The sequence below is a fragment of the Oncorhynchus nerka genome, linkage group LG13 (genome assembly GCF_034236695.1).
Source record: "Oncorhynchus nerka isolate Pitt River linkage group LG13, Oner_Uvic_2.0, whole genome shotgun sequence".
In the NCBI taxonomy this organism is placed as follows: domain Eukaryota; kingdom Metazoa; phylum Chordata; class Actinopteri; order Salmoniformes; family Salmonidae; genus Oncorhynchus; species Oncorhynchus nerka.
Genome location: NC_088408.1, coordinates 55573471 through 55595145, shown reverse-complemented (window position 1 = coordinate 55595145; position 21675 = coordinate 55573471). Strand labels below are relative to the sequence as shown.

At 45.9% G+C, this 21675-nt stretch overlaps 1 protein-coding gene across 6 annotated transcripts in view; it reads left to right on the top strand.

The window, feature by feature from the left end:
* LOC115139719 (rho-related BTB domain-containing protein 2-like) overlaps positions 1-21675 on the top strand; it is a 112062-nt gene that overhangs the window by 71326 nt on the left and 19061 nt on the right. For all 6 annotated transcript variants that reach the window (XM_029677413.2, XM_029677416.2, XM_029677415.2 and 3 more), the window contains 4 exons: positions 1784-1969; positions 3234-4035; positions 4390-4609; positions 8985-9103. In XM_029677413.2, the coding sequence (XP_029533273.1) occupies positions 1784-1969; positions 3234-4035; positions 4390-4609; positions 8985-9103 (1327 nt within the window). The remainder of the gene's footprint in view (positions 1-1783; positions 1970-3233; positions 4036-4389; positions 4610-8984; positions 9104-21675) is intronic.

Below are 21675 nucleotides of genomic sequence, written 5' to 3'. Positions count from 1 at the left end.
AACTCATCGCTGTATTTGCGTTTCATGACATTTGAGCTCAGTCAGAACTTGTTGCTAGCTTGAGTCCATTTGATGACAGCGGTGAGGGATGGCGAGTGGGAATGACAATTCAGTTGCCGCTTCAAAACAACCAGGAACTCGGAAATCTCCCACATTTAGCTTCAGTGAGTTTAAATATAACTGGGAACTCTGAGGGAAAAAAACAAGTTCCAACTGGGTCAAATCAATTCGGCCTCTTTCTATAAGCTACAACTTTCCAACCTGAAGATCACTGAAATCATGATTTGACCTTGTATTTTTCCGAGTTCCCAGTTGTCTTGAACACGGCAAGTGGCTGATGGCGCACCATCATCTGCTGCTGTATGACAGTACTGCGGAGTGATCTTCTTCGAAGCACACTTGGGATCTCCCGTCCACTGACGCAGCTGCCAAACTGAGTAGAGAAAACGCTGCTAATCAGAGCGCACTGAACAGAGAGTGCAGTTGCACTTGGCCAAATCATTTCATGAAATAATTATACATTTACTCTGACATGTCGCAACCCATACTTCAAGAAAGGCTGCCCCCCCCACACACACACACACACACACACACACACACACTCCCCTGCCAGCTTAGACAGGATTTAGACACTTATGGGTTAATAACCCTTTAATCTGACCATGGTTGTTGGCCTTAGGGCTGGCATAATTACTGTATAACTGTGTAACCAATGATTATGGAACGAACAGCTGACTGAAGACGGGTCAGCGGGACATTCCTGCAGTTGAGTCCATTTCTGCGGTAACATGGAATCTTAACAACGTACTAAAACGTTGTTGCTCCGTGCTGAAATGTAGAATGTTAATTCTAATTATGTTGACTTATGAGGCTCATGCAATGGAATGTATTTTTTGTCATGTCTAAGTTGAATCAACAATATTATCAGCACATATTGATGGATACACTTCCTTCTTTGACTTCCTGCTTTTAATTCCTTCTTCGCTCCTATAGATACACTCGCAATGGTCCACCCAATTATGCCATTATACCAATTACTGTCATCCAAAATTCTATGACCGTCACAGCCCTACTTATTGATTCAAATTATTATAATATATTTAGTGAAATCCATGTTTTGACCCCGGATAAATCCCAATAAAATATAACAATTAGCCTATTTATCTTTACTGAAGTCCATTTCCATTGCCACTATAACGGAGTGCTCTGTTTAGTCTGAAATCAGGGAAGAGTGGAGAGGCTCCCTTAGTGCTGTGCTGGTTATGTGGTAGCTGGCATATTCATTCACATATGGGAAGCCACACACACATGCCCGTCAGAGCCGTGCCTCAGAGACACTAGTGGTTGAGAACAGCCTTAAGTCCTGTTGTCAGCCTGGCCCATCGCACTGACTGGCTGAGGAAGTAAGTAGCTGATGCTGCACTGTAGCTATTGTTTGTGTGTGTGTGTGTGTGTTGCTCTATTATTAGCCACTTTCTGTGTCATTGGCAGCCTTACAGCCTTAGTGGGCTTACATAAGCGAGAGAAAGGGGCTTCATAGCCCACCAGCCTCAGAGGCCTGTAGACATGACACACACACACACACAACCCTATGACCTCACACCCCAGCCCGCTCAGTGTCGCCATCCATATTCACTGTGCCTAGCAGCACTAGTGCAGACTCTTTTCAGACATGTTTTTGACCTCCAGGAATGTACTTCTCTCTCTCTCTTACTCCCTCCCTCCCTCCTTTCCCCAACTATCTCGCAATCCTCTCTACCTCTCTTATTTGTGTGTGGCACAGGTCTGACGTGGTGGTGCTGTGTTTCTCCCTGGCCAACCCCAACTCCCTGCGCCACGTCCGCACCATGTGGTACCCTGAGATTAAGCACTTCTGCCCCCGCACCCCTATCATCCTGGTGGGCTGCCAGCTGGACCTGCGCTATGCCGACCTGGAGGCTGTCAACCGCGCCCGCAGACCCCTAGCCAAGTAAGACCACAATCACCCTGGTCTTCCTGAGACGGGTCCATGTCAGACCCTGGTTTAAAATCAAATCGTATTTGTCACATGCGCCGAATACAACAGGTGTAGACCTTATCGTGAAATGCTTACTTACAAGCTCTTAACCAACAATGCGGTTCAAGAAATATTTACTAAATAAACTAAAGTAAAAAATGTAAAGTAACACAAGAAAATAACAGTACCGAGGCTATGTGCGGGGGTACAGGTTAGTCGAGGTAATTTGCACATGTAGGTAGGGGTGTAGTGCCTGCATAGATAATAAACAGCGAGTAGCAGCAGTGTAAAATCACGGGGGGGCAGTATGCACTACCCTCTAGCGCCTTACGGTCGGATGCCAGACGGTGATTCAACTGGTCAGGATCCTCTCGATGGTGCAGCTGTAGAACTTCTAGAGGATCTGGGGACCCATGTCAAATATTTTCAGTGTCCTGGGGGGGGGTAAAAGGTTTTGTCATGCCCTCTTCACAACTGTCTTGGTGTGTTTAAACATGATAGCTTGTTGGTGCAGGTTAAGGTGAGTAATCGCTGATCTGATATCCAGAAGCTGTTTTCGGTCATAAGAGACGGTAGCAGCAACATTATGTACAAAATAATGTACGAAAAAACACACACAATAGCACAGTTGGTTAGGAGCCTGTAAATCGTCACCCATCCCCTCCGGCGCCATTATAAGCATATTTACTTTTTTATTTAACGTTTTTATTTTCAAGTAATGTGCCCAAATCCAACTACTTTTATTTTAAGTATTTGAAAGTATTTTCAAATTATTTCCTAGAAATAGACCTACCATTTGAAACTATTTTCAAATAGCCAACAATATTTGTTTCCAAATATATCTCAAGTATCCCCTAGGACAAAACAGACCAGGGAACAAATGCAGTATTTAAATATTTGTGTTTGAAAATACACTTGTCTGTATTTCAGTATTTTCAAATAAATGGCCATATTTGACTCTTTGAAAGTAATTGAAATACTTAAAATAGTTTTTGAACCCAGGTCTGGACCACCTTGACCGCAGCAGTCCCATCACATCCATTGGCTGGATGTTTGGCATTTGATTGAATCGCAAACATACCTGTCCAGCCTTCTGTCTGTCCATAGTTTCTTTCCTTGTTATTGTCTAATACATTCTTGACTCAGTTACAGCCCACGATAGCACAGTTATAGCACAATCATTTCATTAGATATCTATCTCTCTGCTAATTCTCTAACCCTCTCCCTTTGTTCTCAGACCCATCAAGCCTACAGACATCCTACCTCCAGAGAGAGGCCACGAGGTGGCAAAGGAGCTGGGCATTCCCTACTTTGAGACCAGCATCGTGGCCCAGTTTGGGGTAAAGGATGTGTTCGACAATGCTATCCGTTCTGCCCTTATCTCCCGTCGCCACCTCCAGTTCTGGAAGTCCCACCTGAAGAGAGTCCAGCGGCCCCTCCTCCAGGCCCCGTTCCTGCCCCCCCGTCCCCCTCGCCCTGTGGTTGGCATCCCCGACCCCCCTCCCATCGATGGAGAGGCCCCTGATTCCCTCTTCTGCCAGTCGCTGTGCGCCGACGTCCTCTTCCTCCTCCAGGGCGGTGCTACGCGCGTCTTCGCACACAAAGTCTACCTGGCCACATCCTGCTCCAAGTTCTATGACCTCTTCACCCTGGACCTGCTGGCTACTGAGTCAGATTGGGAGGGAGAGGAGCGAGCCGAGAGTGGGGAGGAGGACGAGCAGAACAGGAGAGGGGCCAAAGAGCAGGCGGGGCGCACGAAGAGCTTGGACATCGATAAGGAGGGGGAGGGGGGCGCCAGGGGACTCAAACGGCCACCCATGCTCCAGCAGGGCTCCCTGAGGACTTCCAAAAGTGATAACGCCCTCCCCGCCAGGAGCCAGTGCCCTCTGGGGCCCCTGGGAGCCGGCCGTGGCCTCTCGGGATGGGGGAGGGGCTTCCTGAGTGTGTACCTGGAGCACATAGCTGACCCTGAGACAGGGCGACTTCGCCTCATGACTGTGGTCTCCATGGACGGTCTCATACAGGAAGAACCCTTCCAGGTAAGATCAGATACCAACAAAACAAGTCTTGCAAGATGCTTTGGATAATAGCGTCTGCTAAATCACTATATTAAATCATGCAAAACCAGCTACACCGTGAGGTTCCCATTCCCATCACTGTTCCAGGGTTGTATAATCATTTTAGTTCACTGTGAAGAATGTCCCCTACTGGTCATTCCAACCATAACACATTTTAGGGCAACAAAGACATTTTAAAGGAGAATTAAAGGTCATTAAAGTGAAGTTAATCCAAACACATCAAATGGTGTTTATTAACTTAATTTATACCACTGCTTGGCTTAATACTCTTCCGAGAGGGTGTTTATTATTTTTTCAACTTTGCTGTGGTTCCAGGCGGTGCTGCAGTACCTGTACACAGGCAGTCTGGACGAGAGCCGAGGGGGCCTGATGCAGGTGGCCACCATCGCCGAGCTGCTGGAGGTGTTTGACCTGAGGATGATGGTGGCCAACGTGCTGAACCGTGAAAGCTTCATGAACCAGGAGATCACCAAGGCCTTCCATGTCCGCCGAGCCAACCGCATCAAAGAGTGCCTCAGCAAGGGTACCTTCGCCGGTAAACACACTGCCCCCACTTTCCTTGACATACTGCGTTCTCAGAGCTAGTGTGCATGCGTTTGCGTGCGTTTGTGTGTGTGTGTGCACAGCACGTTTAGCATTCCCACTTTATTCCAATATTCTCCCATGAATTCACACATCTGAATCTGTGGCCAAGATATTGCTTTTCCTATCTGCAATATTTTGTTTGTGTGTCCTGTCCTTCATTTGGTGTCATCGATCTAAATATGTGTCGCTGAGCTTCTCTGCTTTCTCCGTATGTGTGCCGTGCCCATGTGTTTCTTTACGTCACTTATTTCTGGTTTGTGTGTGTGTGTGTGTGTGTGTGTGTGTGTGTGTGTGTGTGTGCATATTGGCTATAGCGTTTACCTCAAGGTGAGAGTCCTATACCATCTCTAAAGTAACTGTAGACTTTTCTACCATCAGCTGGCATACCACAATCCTTATTTTATAGTCATTGTGTCTGTTTCCGTGGGTATTTCTTTTTCAATATACACAGAAGTCTGTGGACACCCCTTCAATTTAGTGGATTCGGCTATTTCAGCCACACCTGTTGCTGACAGGTGTAAAAAAAATAAAAAATAAAAATTTAAAAAAATGCACACAGCCATGCAATCTCCATAGACAAACATTGGCAGCAGAATGGCCTTACCGAAGAGCTCAGTGACTTTCAACGTGGCACCGTCATAGTATGCCTCCTTTCCAACAAGTCAGTAAGTGAAATTTCTGCCCTGCTAGAGCTGCACCGGTCAACTGTAAATGCTGTTATTGTGAAGTGGAAACATCTAGGAGCTTCAACGGCTCAGCCGCGAGGTGGTAGGATGCACAAGCTCACAGAACGGGACCTCTGAGTGCTGAAGCGCATAGCGAGTAAAAATCGTCTGTCCTCAGTTCCAAACGTCAGCACAAGAACTGTGCGCCGGGAGCTTCATGAAATGGGTTTACATGGCCGAGCAGCCACACACACGCCTAAGATCAGCATGCGCAATGCCAAGCGTCGGCTGGAGTGATGTAAAGCTCGCTGCCATTGGACTCTGGAGCAGTGGAAAACGTTCTCTGGAGTGCTGAATCCCACTTCGCCATCTGGCAGTTTGGCAGACAAACCTGGGTTTGGCGGATGCCAGGAGAATGCTACCTGCCCCAATTCATAGTGCCAACTGTAAAGTTGATTTTTGTATTTTTAGGGAGCAGATCATTGTAGCAAATAGATTGTGGCTTCCATCAATGTAATTGTCTGCTTCATTTTCAATCCCCCATATATTTGCTTTGTAAATATATAAAAGAACACAGTGGCCTCTATCATTTTTAAATGGAAGAAGTTTGGAACCATCAAGACTCTTCCTAGAACTGGCTGCCCGGCCAAACTGAGCAGTCGGGGGAGAAGGGCCTTGGTCAGGGAGGTGACCAAGAACCCGATGGTCACTCTGACAGAGCTCTAGAATTCCTTTGTGGAGATGGGAGAACCTTCCAGAAGGACAACCCTCTCTGCAACACTCCAGCAATCAGTCCTTTATGGTAGAGTTGCGAGACGAAAGCCACTCTTCAGTAAAAGGCACATGACATCCCGCTTGGAGTTTACCAAAAGGCACCTGAAGGACTCTCAGACCATGAGAAACAAGATTCTCTGGTCTGATGAAAGCAAGATTGAACTCTTTGTTCTGAATGCCAAGTGTCACGTCTGGAGGAAACCTGGCACCACCCCTACGGTGAAGCATGGTGGTTGCAGCATCATTCTGTGTGGATGATTTTCAGAGGCAGGGACTGGGAAACTGGTCAGGATCAAGGGAAAGATGAATGGAGCAAAGTACAGAGAGATCATTGATGAGAACCTGATCCAGAGTGCTCAGGACTTCAGACTGATGCGAAAGTTCACCTTCCAACAGGACCACGACCCTAAGCACACAGCCAATACAACGCAGGAGTGGCTTCGGGACAAGTCTCAATGTCCTTGATTGGCCCAGCCAGACCCCAGACTTGAACCCAATCAAACATCTCTGGAGAGACCTGAAAATAGCTGTGCAACAAAGCTCCCTATCAAACCTGACAGAGCTTGTGAGCATCTGCAGAGAAGAATGGGAGAAACTCCCCAAATACAGGTGTGCCAAGCTTGTAGCGTCCTTCCCAAGGCTCGATGCTGTAATCGTTGCCAAGGTGTCTGGCATGCCGTTTGAAACAATTGAAACATTTTTGCTCATATAATTTCAAAAACACGTTTCTAGGTGCATGCAAGGCCATAAGCAAATGGGTAAACTGGGATATGACTAAGAGTTAATCAGGGTGAGTTTTCCAAAAACATGTATTTTCCTTTCGACTGTAGCAAGACCTTAACTATTTTTGCTAACTTTCTATTCAAATGTATTGTATTGAGATCATTTTTTTCTTTCGGGATATGATTGAATGAGTATTTCCACTTCACCATCAGACCATTTTATTGGTAAACTACAAGCTAATGTAAAAGTTGTATTTTTTTGTGATCCAATGCATATTATAAACTGGGTGGTTCAAGCCCAGAATGCTGATTGGCTGACAGCTGTCGTATATTTATGCAATAAGGCACGAGGAGGTGTGGTATATATGGCCAATATACTGCTGCTAAGGTCTGTATCCAAACACTTCGTGTTGTGTCTTGCATAAGAACAGCCCTTAGCTGTGGTATATTGACCATATGCCACACCCCCTCGGGCTTAAATATAGTACACTTATCATAATTTTATTGTAATCCAGAGAGGTTTGAAAAATTGTCTAGATGCTCTATGAGGCTACAGAGGGATCCAAATGGTAGATTTAAAAGAACATGAATTATCAGTGTGCAATGACACTTTTTGTTTTTAAGCCCAGAATTTCTCGGCACTTGATATTATTGTTGGATCTGGAACTGTAAAGTTTGGTTGAGGAGGGATAATGGTCTGTGGCTGTTTTTCATGGTCCTGGATAGGCCGTTCCAGTGAAGGGAAATGTTAATACTACAGCATACAATGACATTCTAGACGATTCTGTGTTTACAACATTGTGGTGGCAACAGTTTGGGGAAGGCCCTGTCCTGTTTCAGCATGACAATTCCCCTGTGCACAAAGCGAGGTCCATACAGAAATGGTTTGTAAAGATCGGTGTGGAAGAACTTGACAGGCCTGCACAGATCCCTAACCTCAACACCATCGAACACTGTTAGATTAATTGAATTCTTATGCGTTCATTAACCAATTCAATTAAAACACTCTGTCCGTTTCTAAGAATTTGTAAGGTTCTTATTTGCATAAAATGGACAGAGACCAGCCACCAAAATTAGCCAATAGCGTTTATTCTCGAGAGCTCTGCTCATAATAGCATGTACATTGGTTTATATACCTCACATTTTCATCATAAATGTCCATCCTCCTCTCAGATACAATGGCAATATAGTTCACAAGCCTTCTTACATTGTCTGCCACCTGTTAAACAATCTACTACAAGCCCAAGGTCTCTCCCCTCCCTGGGTGGGGACAGAATGTCCTGTAAGGAACACAGTATTCCAGCCGGTCTGACGATAGCTCCATTCGTTTCTAACAAGGAACAGAAAGTCCTTGTTCTAATTCTTGACTAAAACTACACACATTATATTTAGTGTTATGATTATAATAAGATTCATACAGTGACAGAATAGTATTCTGTTTAGTTATAGTTCTATGTTAAATGTATACATCATTTAGTCATTATTCATAAAAATCCCATAAACACTTTTGGGATGAATTGGAACACTGACTGCGAGCCAGGCTTAATCGACCAACATCAGTGCCTGACCTCACTAATGCTCTTGTGGCTGAATGGAAGCAAATCCCAAAAGCAATGTTCCAACATCTAGTGGAAAACCTTCCCAGAAGAGTGGAGGCTGTTTATAGAAGGAACTCCATATTTAATACCCATGATTTTGGAATGAGATGTTCGACGAGCAGGTGTCCACATACATATGGTCATGTAGTGAATATAAATTATTTACACGCTCTAGTGGTTTCTATGCCCTATGAAGATTGGCGAGGTCTATAAGTCTGCCCTGGGGATTGGTTTAGATTTTTTTTATAGAATGCTTCTTCTTTAGAAGGACATCTTTCGGCCTCCAACAGAATAAAGGGACAGTTCGAGCCCTTCAAGTGTGTGCATATATAGGTTTCAAACTTAGTATCTAAACTCTGCTTGTCACTGTGTGCCACCCTATCCCTCCCGTTTGTCGATTTCTCTCATGCTCTGTCTACCTCTCTCTATGTCTCCGTGTGCATCTGTCTGTCTGCGTTTGTCTGTGTGTTTGTGTCTGTCCATCTGTCTTCCCGTCTTTCTGTAGCCTCGACTCTGTGGCTCACTCCGAGATGAGTGCTCAGTCTTTTCCCTCCCCCTGGTTTTAGATGTGGTGTTCCACCTGGACGATGGATACCTGCCGGCCCACAAGCCCCTGCTCATCTCCAGCTGCGACTGGATGGCGGCCATGTTCCGGGGATCCTTCGTGGAGAGCTACATCGAGGAGGTGAGTCAGGAGTCAGACTGCACAAATAATCGAAATGCACATCCAAATTGCAATCTTGATATATGCAATATCCATATCGCAAGAGATCCATATTGCATGCAATATTTTCAAACGCCACTCAGCCATGTGTAACGTCCATTTTTATGGTTTGCTCTTTTCGACGTCTCCCTCTCTCCTCTTGCGGCTGCTTCCCACACACACCAAGCCTTCGCCCCCTGTCACTCGAGCACCACAGTTCAAGTCCAATCGCAATATTTGGTTAAATGAAATCGCAATTAGATTTTATGCCCTTAAGAGAGAGAGATGCTGGGGTTACAATGTCAAACCAGACACACATTTCCCAGTTAAACCTAGCAGTAATTAACTAGAGAGTCGGGGCACCACAAAATAATATTTATAGAGCTGTTATCTTCCGAATAAACTCTTAAAGACCTAGTAATATTTTACATCAATAGCAGTCAATATTAATCGTCATCTTAATTCAGTCTCATCTGAAAGTTGTAAATTCTTGGTTATCTGCACGAACCCTGGCTAACAAGTTGAATCAGCAATACAAAATTGGGTTTAGTTATTTATTTACTACCTAACTAATCACAAAGAATTACACATACACATAATTAATCATAACTTGATTACAAATTACGTCATAAAGGAAAACGTCGCTAGCGGGCGGAAAAGATATGACAGCAGGTTACACAAAAGAAAAGGGCTGGGTTTGAGTGAAAGAGCGGGAAGACTGAGGAACAAAGGGTGAATCTGTGCTATCGTAAGTACAGAATCTTATGCATTGGTTCCAAGATGGCGTAGCAGTCGGACGTGTGTTTTGTCTTGTCCCGTCCTGTATAGTGTAAATATAGTTTTTCCTCGTTTTTTTTCTGTATATATTTCGTACATATTTTAATCTCACTTTCCAACTACAGGCTGAATATACTCTCCTGCAACCCGCATCACCCAATGTGGTACGGATCTGCTTTTTCTATACTTTAGAATCGGAACCCTCATCAGAAGCTAGCCAGCTAACTAGCTACTAGCTAGTAGCTAGCCACTGCTTGCGCTCTTCAACGCTAACTAGGACACCAGCGCGACATCTACCCAAAGCATATCAGACTGCTTTTTCTCTACCACATCTCCGGATTCCTACCGCAAGCTCTGAACCTTTACACCGGATCATCGCAACTAGCTAGCTGCAATCCGAGTGGCTACTCCTGGCTAACGTCTCTGTCCCAGAGCAAGCACCAGTTAGCCTGGAGCTAGCCTCGAGCTAAGCCCATCTCCCGACTAGCCGAAGAGGTCCAACAATACCTATTTTGCCAATTGGCCTGGACCCTCTACTGCCGACTCGGAGCCCCGCCGATCCATCACGACTGGTCCGCCGACATAATCGTCCGAGGGGATTTCAACAGGCTTTTCCGCTGCGACATCGCCAAAGATCCATCTGCTGGCCAAGGCCCGCGAGCTTTCTGAATCGCTGTATCTCCAGCTCACCGCATGAAGAGGAATAAACAGACTCACCCCATCGCGACGTCCCCCAAAGGTTAACTCTCTAGCCCTCGCTATCTCCCTGCTTGCTAATTCGGCCTGCTAACGGCTAGCTTGTCAAGCTCCGGTCCGCTAACTGCTACCTTGTCTAGCTCGGGCCTACGAACTGTTAGCTTGTTAGCTCAGGCCTGCTAACCGTCTGAACCACCGCGTCCCAATCACTCTCTGACCCCATTTACTCCCTATCTCTTTTTGATTTTTACCTTCCGGAAACCTGCCTCACCCAATGTGATACGGAATCGCTATTACTTTTACTCTTATTTTTATTTTTATGACACACTCAAGAACCTCCAGACGCTAACCAGCTAACTAGCTACAAGCTATTTAGTCATTGTTAGTTTTTTAAAAACCTGGATAACACTCGCCAGCCCAGCCTCCCTGCCCATCCACCGCTGCCCCCTGGACACTGATCTCTTGGCTACATAGCTGACGCACGCTGGACTGTCCATTAATCACGGTACTCCTTTCTGCTAGTTTGTCTTACCTGTCGGCCCCGTTGCCTAGTCAACGCCATTTTACCTGCTGTTTGTTGTGCTAGCGGATTAGCCTCGCCTACTGTTTTTAGCTAGCTTTCCAAATTCAACACCTGTGATTACTGTATTCCTCGCTGTATGTCTCTCTCAGATGTCAATATGCCTTGTATACTGTTGTTCAGGTTAGTTATCATTGTTTTAGTTCACAATGGAGCCCCTAGACCCACTCTGCATACCCCTGTTACCTCCTTTGTCCCACCTCCCACACATGCGGTGACCTCACCCATTACAACCAGCATGTCCAGAGATACAACCTCTCTCATCATCACCCAGTGCCTGGGCCTACCTCCGCTGTACCCGCACCCCACCATACCCCTGTCTGCGCATTATGCCCTGAATATATTCTACCATGCCCAGAAACCTGCTCCTCTTATCCTCTGCCCCCAACGCTCTAGGCGACCAGTTTTGATAGCCTTTAGCCGCACCCTCATACTACTCCTTCTCTGTTCTGCGGGTGATGTGGAGGTAAACCCAGGCCCTGCATGTCCCCAGGTACCCTCATTTGTTGACTTCTGTGATCGAAAAAGCCTTGGTTTTATGCATGTCAACATCAGAAGCCTCCTCCCCAAGTTTGTTTTACTCACTGCTTTAGCACACTCTGCTAACCCTGATGTCCTTGCCGTGTCTGAATCCTGGCTCAGGAAGGCCACCAGGAAGGCCATCAGAGATTTCCATACCCAACTATAACATCTTCCGTCAAGATAGAACTGCCAAAGGGGGCGGAGTTGCAGTCTACTGCAGAGATAGCCTGCAAAGTAATGTCATACTTTCCAGGTCCATACCCAAACAGTTCGAACTACTAATTTTGAAAATTACCCTCTCCAGAAATAAGTCTCTCACTGTTGCCGCCTGCTACCGACCACCCTCAGCTCCCAGCTGTGCCCTGGACACCATTTGTGAATTGATCGCCCCCCATCTAGCTTCAGAGTTTGTTCTGTTAGGTGACCTAAACTGGGATATGCTTAACACCCCGGCAGTCCTACAATGTATACTAGATGCCCTCAATCTCACTCAAATCATCAAGGAACCCACCAGGTACAACCCTAACTCTGTAAACAAGGGCACCCTCATAGACGTCATCCTGACCAACTGGCCCTCCAAATACACCTCCGCTGTCTTCAACCAGGATCTCAGCGATCACTGCCTCATTGCCTGTATCCGCCACGGAGCCGCAGTCAAACGACCACCCCTCATCACTGTCAAACGCTCCCTAAAACACTTCTGTGAGCAGGCCTTTCTAATCGACCTGGCCCGGGTATCCTGGAAGGACATTGACCTCATCCCGTCAGTTGAGGATGCCTGGTCATTCTTTAAAAGTAACTTCCTCACCATTTTAGATAAGCATGCTCCGTTCTAAAAATGCAGAACCAAGAACAGATACAGCCCTTGGTTCACTCCAGACCTGACTGCCCTCGACCAGCACAAAAACATCCTGTGGCGGACTGCAATAGCATCGAATAGCCCCCGTGATATGCAACTGTTCAGGGAAGTCAGGAACCAATACACGCAGGCAGAAGTTTGCATCCTGTAGCTCCAACTCCAAAAAGTTCTGGGACACTGTGAAGTCCATGGAGAACAAGAGCACCTCCTCCCAGCTGCCCACTGCACTGAGGCTAGGTAACACGGTCTCCACCGATAAATCCACGATTATCGAATGCTTCAATAAGCACTTCTCAACGGCTGGCCATGCCTTCCGCCTGGCTACTCCAACCTCGGCCAACAGCTCCGCCCCCCCCGCAGCTCCTCGCCCAAGCCTCTCCAGGTTCTCCTTTACCCAAATCCAGATAGCAGATGTTCTGAAAGAGCTGCAAAACCTAGACCCGTACAAATCAGCTGGGCTTGACAATCTGGACCCTCTATTTCTGAAACTATCTGCCGCCATTGTCGCAACCCCTATTACCAGCCTGTTCAACCTCTCTTTCATATCGTCTGAGATCCCCAAGGATTGGAAAGCTGCCGCAGTCATCCCCCTCTTCAAAGGGGAGACACCCTGGACCCAAACTGCTATAGACCTATATCCATCCTGCCCTGCCTATCTAAGGTCTTCGAAAGCCAAGTCAACAAACAGGTCACTGACCATCTCGAATCCCACCGTACCTTCTCCGCTGTGCAATCTGGTTTCCGAGCCGGTCACGGGTGCACCTCAGCCACGCTCAAGGTACTAAACGATATCATAACCGCCATCGATAAAAGACAGTACTGTGCAGCCGTCTTCATCGACCTCGCCAAGGCTTTCGACTCTGTCAATCACCATATTCTTATCGGCAGACTCAATAGCCTCGGTTTCTCGGATGACTGCCTTGCCTGGTTCACCAATTACTTTGCAGACAGAGTTCAGTGTGTCAAATCGGAGGGCATGCTGTCCGGTCCTCTGGCAGTCTCTATGGGGGTGCCACAGGGTTCAATTCTCGGGCCGACTCTTTTCTCTGTATATATCAATGATGTTGCTCTTGCTGCGGGCGATTCCCTGATCCACCTCTACGCAGACGACACCATTCTATATACTTTCGGTCCGTCATTGGACACTGTGCTATCTAACCTCCAAACGAGCTTCAATGCCATACAGCACTCCTTCCGTGGCCTCCAACTGCTCTTAAACGCGAGTAAAACCAAATGCATGCTTTTCAACCGATCGCTGCCTGCACCCGCATGCCCGACTAGCATCACCACCCTGGATGGTTCCGACCTTGAATATGTGGACATCTATAAGTACCTAGGTGTCTGGCTAGACTGCAAACTCTCCTTCCAGACTCACATCAAACATCTCCAATCGAAAATCAAATCAAGAGTCGGCTTTCTATTCCGCAACAAAGCCTCCTTCACCCACGCCGCCAAGCTTACCCTAGTAAAACTGACTATCCTACCGATCCTCGACTTCGGCGATGTCATCTACAAAATGGCTTCCAACACTACTCAGCAAACTGGATGCAGTCTATCACAGTGCCATCCGTTTTGTCACCAAAGCACCTTATACCACCCACCACTGCGACTTGTATGCTCTAGTCGGCTGGCCCTCGCTACATATTCGTCGCCAGACCCACTGGCTCCAGGTCATCTACAAGTCCATGCTAGGTAAAGCTCCGCCTTATCTCAGTTCACTGGTCATGATGGCAACACCCATCCGTAGCACACGCTCCAGCAGGTGTATCTCACTGATCATCCCTAAAGCCAACACCTCATTTGGCCGCCTTTCGTTCCAGTACTCTGCTGCCTGTGACTGGAACGAACTGCAAAAATCGCTGAAGTTGGAGACTTCCCTCACCAACTTCAAACATCAGCTATCCGAGCAGCTAACCGATCGCTGCAGCTGTACATAGTCTATTGGTAAATAGCCCACCCATTTTCACCTACCTCATTCCCATACTGTTTTTATACTGTTTTTTAAAAATGTATTTACTTTTCTGCTCTTTTGCACACCAATATCTCTACCTGTACATGACCATCTGATCATTTATCACTCCAGTGTTAATCTGCAAAATTTTATTATTCGCCTACCTCCTCATGCCTTTTGCACACATTGTATATAGACTGCCCATTTTTTTTCTACTGTGTTATTGACTTGTTAATTGTTTACTCCATGTGTAACTCTGTGTTGTCTGTTCACACTGCTATGCTTTATCTTGGCCAGGTCGCAGTTGCAAATGAGAACTTGTTCTCAACTAGCCTACCTGGTTAAATAAAGGTGAAAAAATAAAAAATAAAATTCTAAATTACCACCCATTTGGAAAAGGGAAATGCAATAAATATTTACTCTGAGCTGCGCTTCCGTAGGTTTTTGGTAGATGGAAGGCCGTGTTGCCCAACCGAGTCCTTTGAAGAATGTCTCTGCTGGTAATTAGATACGTTGTAGTAACGTTGTTGTGTGGTAGATGGAATACTCTGTCTGTTCCTTCCTAACCTGCGTTTGCAGCTGCTGTTGCTAACTCAACGGTTAGGAGGTATCACTTCTGTAGTGAATAAGAGTTCAACGTTCATACCATTCGCAACCAAAGCTCACGCTGATGTTGGCTTCGTTCTGTAGTTATTATCTGAACCATTCTGACATCGGACCGTCGTCCTCACATCCTCGGAACAGGAGGTTATATTGTCATCAAGGCTTTATATAGGAAGGGAGAGGAGGGCGTGTTTGAAAAGTTTTACAGCCCATGTCCCTTCACAGGGGCGGGCCACTGATTGAGCAGAGCCCTACCTTATGAAAACCCAAATCTCACATTTTAGAAGCTAAAATCACATTTCATCCCATCACGAATAATTTCATATTCAAACATTTAAATTGAACAACAATTCCATGTGAATCCGATAACTCTGTGTAGACTTTCCACTGTAGAGTTTATGTCATCTTATCATTGATGAGAATGTCTCAGATGACAACCGAACTGACATCATATTCATTAAGTACCACCGCATATGTTCAATTGGTCGGATTACCAGAATATAGTTAATTTCCCCACACCTTCTGATGTTCCCAGAATCTCTATGTTAACCAAGGTGTTTGCAAATGTAACATCAGTAGGGTAGAGAGAGGAAAAAAGGGGGGAAGAGGTATTTATGATTGTCATAAACCTACCCCCAGGCCAACGTCATGACACAGGATATTGTGGAACTGATAGGTGAGAATTGTCTGTTAATTGAATGATTAGAATATTCCGCTCTGAAACATATAATTGTATGGAATTGATTAGAATGTATAAAATCATAATCAATAAATGTGTAGTCCTAGTCAGAATTAGGGTAAAACAATACGTCTTTATGGTATTTTAAACACAGACTGTCTGAGCTTGGTGCCGACCTGATTAGAGATTTGGGAGAGAACGGGGAGTACGTCTCAAGGACAAGGTCACTATCTCTGTTGGCTGGGTAGTGAGACAGACAGTGTGTGCGTAGCAGGGCGTGTGTGCGTATGTGTGTGCGTATGTTTGTGTGTATGTGTGGGTGTGAGAAGTCAGTATAAAATGAATTGTTTTGTATTTTTGACATTAGAACGTTCCGTGAATAAACCTTTTTGACCATTTAGCTGGACCTCTGTCTGTTTTCATTTCCATCCGTATCTTACAAATCCTGATAAAACAGACTGAGAGTAATATAATTGAATTGGGTAATGAACAGGAGAACAGAATTCTCTTATCAGGTTCCGGATTCTCCGAGCCCCATACCCAGGTCAGTATTCCCTGTACGGGGTGTCCGGTTACCCCCAGTTTCTCTCTGACGGCTTGGTTTCTAGAAACACTACTCCTCCAGGACAGGGCTACGGACCGGGCCAACCCACCCAGGGAGGGGAACGCCTGTCTCTGGGGGCTGTGGGTGTCTGCTGCCTGTGTCCTTCTGATGAACTAGATACCCCAGGTATGGTTACAGGCTTTGGGTTACAGCCCTTCCAGGAAGCCGGCAGCCCCAGGACGCTGGCATGGTCCGATAGATGCTCTTACAGCCAGAATCTACAGGGAGGGAGGGTTGGGGGTTAAGGTGGAGTGGACAGGGTCATTTTGTCTATAAGGACATTTGTAAAACAGTAAAAGCAGTGAGGGTTGGGGTCGACAGTGGAGGCTACCGGGATGCTTGCCAGTATCCATGGTAACCCTGAAAGCTTCATGTTTGTCCCATTGTGGCACTCTTTATGGCGTTTCGCTGGCACAGTGCAGTGGCCAGGTGCACATCTAACAAAGACTGAGAAACTGGACAATGTGATGCCGTCATTGTGTGTGCATGTGAGATTTATATAGTGGAGCAGCCAGGATAGTGGGATAGAGTCCTAGATGCTTACGGTTGCACACTCACCTCAGTTTGAAATCTCAGGCACAAAAACCCTCACACATCCCTCTTTTTCACTGCTTAGCTGGCAGGCCCTGCGGTGCATGGACAAAGCCTCTGTTGGAGTGGCACCAATGTGGCTGTGGTTGTGAGCAGTGCCATTGTGCCTGATGCAGGCAGATGGGTCCCCTTGTCACTAATGCATTTCCACGTGCTGTCTGAGACTCATCTCCCGAAGCAAGCACCAGTTAGCCTGGAACTAGCCTCGTGCTAGGCCCATCTCCCGGCTAGCTGAAGAGGTGCATCAGATACTCCTTAGGCTACAATGCCTATTTTGACAATTGGCCTGTATCCCTTTTACTGCCGACACAGAGCCTCGTCGATCCATCATGACTGGTCTACCTACGTAATCTGCCCGAGGGGGTTTCAACAGGCTCCTCCGTCGCAACATCCCCTGAAGGCCCATCCGCTAGCCTGCTAGCCATGGCCCACTAGCTGTCTAGAGTATATTGGACTGTTAGCTGAAGAGGTCCATCAGTTAATTTCTTGGGCTAAAATACCTATTTTGTCAATTGGCCTGGACCCTTTTACTGCCTACACGGAGCCCTGCCGATCCATCACGACTGGTCTGCCGACGTAACCGTCCGAGAGGGCTACAACAGACTCTTCCGTCGCGACGTCCCCCTAAGGCCCTTCTGCTAGCCCCGGCATGCTAGCTGTCTGAATCGCCGTGTCTCCAGCTCGCCTAGCTACTCACTGGTCCCTATGATCACTCGGTTACGCATGCCTCTCCCTAATGTCAGTATGCCTTGTCCATTGCTGTTTTGGTTTGTGATTATTGTCTTATTTCACTATAGAGCCTCCAGCCCTGCTCAATATGCCTTAGCTAGCCCTTTTGTTCCACCTCCCACACATGCGGTGACCTCATCTGGTTTAAAGGGTGTCCCTAGAGACAAAACCTCTCTGATCGTCACTCAATGCCTAGGTTTACCTCCACTATATTCACATCCTACCATAGTCTTGTCTGTACATTATGCCTTGAATCTATTCTTCCGCACCCAGAAACCTGCTCCTTTTACTCTCTCTTCCTAACGCACTGGACGACCCGTTCTTATAGCCTTTAGCCCTACTCCTCCTCTGGTGATGTAGAGGTTAATCCAGGCCCTGCAGCGCCTAGCTCCACTCCCATTCCCCAGGCGCTCTCATTTGCTGACTTCTGTAACCGTAAAAGCCTTGGTTTCATGCATGTTAAAATTAGAAGCCTCCTCCCTAAGTTTGTTTTATTCAGTGTTTTAGCACACTCTGCCAACCCGGGTGTCCTAGCCATGTCTGAATCCTGGCTTCGGAAGGCCACAAAAAATCCAGAAATGTCCATCCCTAACTATAACCTTTTCTGACAAGATAGACCCGCCAAAGGGGGTGGAGTTGCAATCTTACTGCAGAGAGAGCCTGCAGAGTTCTGTCATACTATCCAGGTCTGTGCCCAAACAATTTGAGCTTCTACTTCTAAAAATCCACCTTTCTAGAAACAAGTCTCTCACCATTGCCGCTTGTTCTCGACCACCTGTCCCAGCTGTGCACTGAACACCATATGGGAATTGATTGCCCCCCATCTATCTTCAGAGCTCGTACTGTTTGGTGACCTAAACTGGGACATGCTTAACACCCCGGCCGTCCTCCAATCTAAGCTAGATGCCCTCAATCTCACACAAATGATCAATGAACCTACCAGGCAGAACCCTTGAAATAACCCTTGAAATACACCTCTGCCTCATTGCCTGCGTCCGTAATGGGTCTGCGGTCAAACGACCGCCCCTCATCACTGTCAAACACTCCCTAAAACACTTCAGCGAACAGGCCTTTCTTATCGACCTGGCCCGGTATCCTGGAAGGGTGTTGACTAGAGGTCGACGGATTATGATTTTTCAACACCGATACCGATTATTGGAGGACCCAAAAAAAAAGCCGATACCGATTAATCGGACAATTTTTATTTATTTATTTGTAATAATGACAATTACAACAATACTGAATGAACACTTATTTTAACTTAATATAATACATCAATAAAAATCTATTTAGACTCAAATAAATAATGAAACATGTTCAATTTGGTTTAAATAATGCAAAAACAAAGTGTTGGAGAAGAGAGTAAAAGTGCAATATGTGCCATGTAAGAAAGCTAACGTTTATGTTCCTTGCTCAGAACATGAGAGCATATGAAAGTTGGTGGTTCCTTTTAACATGAGACTTCAATATTCCAAGGTTTTAGGTTGTAGTTAATATAGTATTTATAGGACTATTTCTCTCTATACCATTTTGTATTTCATATATCTTTGACTATTGGATGTTCTTATAGGCAATTTAGTATTGCCAGTGTAACAGTATAGCTTCCGTCCCTCTCCTCGCCCCTACCTGGGCTCGAACCAGGAACACATCGACAACAGCCACCCTCGAAGCAGCGTTACCCATGCAGAGTAAGGGGAACAACCACTCCAAGTCTCAGAGCGAGTGACGTTAGAAACGCTATTAGCGCGCACCCCGCTAACTAGCTAGCCATTTCACATCGTTTACACCAGCCTAATCTCGGGAGTTGATAGGCTTGAAGTCATAAACAGCTCAATGCTTGCTGCTGGCAAAACGCACAAAAGTGCTGTTTTGAATGAATGCTTACGAGCCTGCTGCTGCCTACCATCGCTCAGTCAGACTGCTCTATCAAATATCAAATCATAGACTTAATTATAACATAATGACACACAGAAATACGAGCCTTTGGTCATTAATATGGTCGAATCCGGAAACTATCATTTCGAAAACAAAACGTTTATTATTTCAGTGAAATACGGAACCTTTCGTTATTTCATCTAACTGGTTGCATCCCTAAGTCTAAATATTCCTGTTACATTCTACAACCTTCAATGTTATGTCATAATTACGTAAAATTCTGGTAAATTAGTTCGCAATGAGCCAGGCTGCCCAAACTGTTGCATATACCCTGACTCTGCGTGCAATGAACGCAAGAGAAGTGACACAATTTCACCTGGTTAATATTGCCTGCTAACCTGGATTTCTTTTAGCTAAATATGCAGGTTTAAAAATATATACTTCTGTGTATTGATTTCTAGAAATGCATTGGTGTTTATGGTTAGGTACAGTCGTGCAACGATTGTGCTTTTTTTGCAAATGCGCTTTTGTTAAATCATCCCCCTGCGTTGCATTGATTATGCAATGCAGGACACGCTAGATAAACTTGTAATATCATCAACCAATGTGTAGTTAACTAGTGATTATGATTGATTGATTGTTTTTTTATTAGATAAGTTTAATGCTAGCTAGCAACTTGGAGTGCAATGAGAGGCAGGTGGTTAGGGCGTTGGACTAGTTAACTGTAAGGTTGCAAGATTGAATCCCGGGGCTGACAAGGTAAAAGTCTGTCGTTCTGCCCCTGAACAAGGCAGTTAACCCACCGTTTCTAGGGCCGTCATTGAAAATAAGAATGTGTTCTTCACCGACTTGCCTAGTTAAATAAAGGTGTAAAAAAAAAAAATTGGCCAAATCGATTTCCGATTGTTATGAAAACTTGAAATCGGCCCTAATTAATCGGCCATTCCAATTAATTGGTCGACCTCTAGTATTGACCTCATTCCGTCAGTAGAGGATGCATGGTTATTCATTAAAAGTGCTTTCCTCGCCATCAGGGTGCCCCATTCCAAAAATGTAGAACCAGGCACAGATATAGCTCTTGGTTCACTCCAGATAAGACTGTCCTTGAACAGCACAAAAACATCCTGTGGCGTTCTGCATTAGCATCGAATATGCAACTTTTCAGGGAAGTTAGGAACCAATATACAGAGGCAGTTAGGAAAGCAAAGGCTAGCTTTTTCAAACAGAAATTTACATCCTGTAGCACTAACTCCAAAAAGTTCTGGGACACTGTAAAGTCCATGGAGAATAAGAGCACCTCCTCCCAGCTGCCCACTGCACTGAGGCTAGGAAACACTGTCACCACTGATAAATCAATGATAATTGAGAATTTCAATAAGCATTTTTCTACGGTTGGCCATGCTTTCCACCTGGCTACCCCTACCCCGGTCAACAGCTCTGCGCGCCCCACAGCAACTTGCCCAAGCCTCCCCATTTCTCCTTCACCCAAATCCAGATAGCTGATGTTCTGAAAGAGTTGTGAAATCTGGACCCCTACAAATCAGCTGGGCTAGACAATCTGGACCCTCTTTCTAAAATTATCTGCTGCAATTGTTGCAACCCCTATTACTAGCCTGTTCAACCTCTCTTTCGTATCGTCTGAGATCCCCAAAGATTGGAAAGCTTCCGTGGTCATCCCCCTCTTCAAAGAGGGAGACACTCTAGACCCAAACTGTTACAGATCTATTTCTATCCTACCCTGCCTTTCTAAGGTCTTTTGAAAGCCTAGTTAACAAACAGATCACCAACCATTTTGAATTTCACCGTACCTTCTCCGCTATGCAATCTGGTTTCCGAGCTGGTCATAGGTGCACCTCAGCCACTCTCAAGGTCCTAAACGATATCATAACCGCCCTTGATAAGAGACAATACTGTGCAGCCGTATTCATCGACCTGGCCAAGACTTTCGACTCTGTCAATCACCACATTCTTATCGGCAGACTCAACAGCCTCGGTTTCTCAAATGACTGCCTCGCCTAGTTCACCAACTACTTCTCTGATAGAGTTCAGTGTGTCAAATCGGAGGGCCTGTTGTCCGGACCTCTGGCA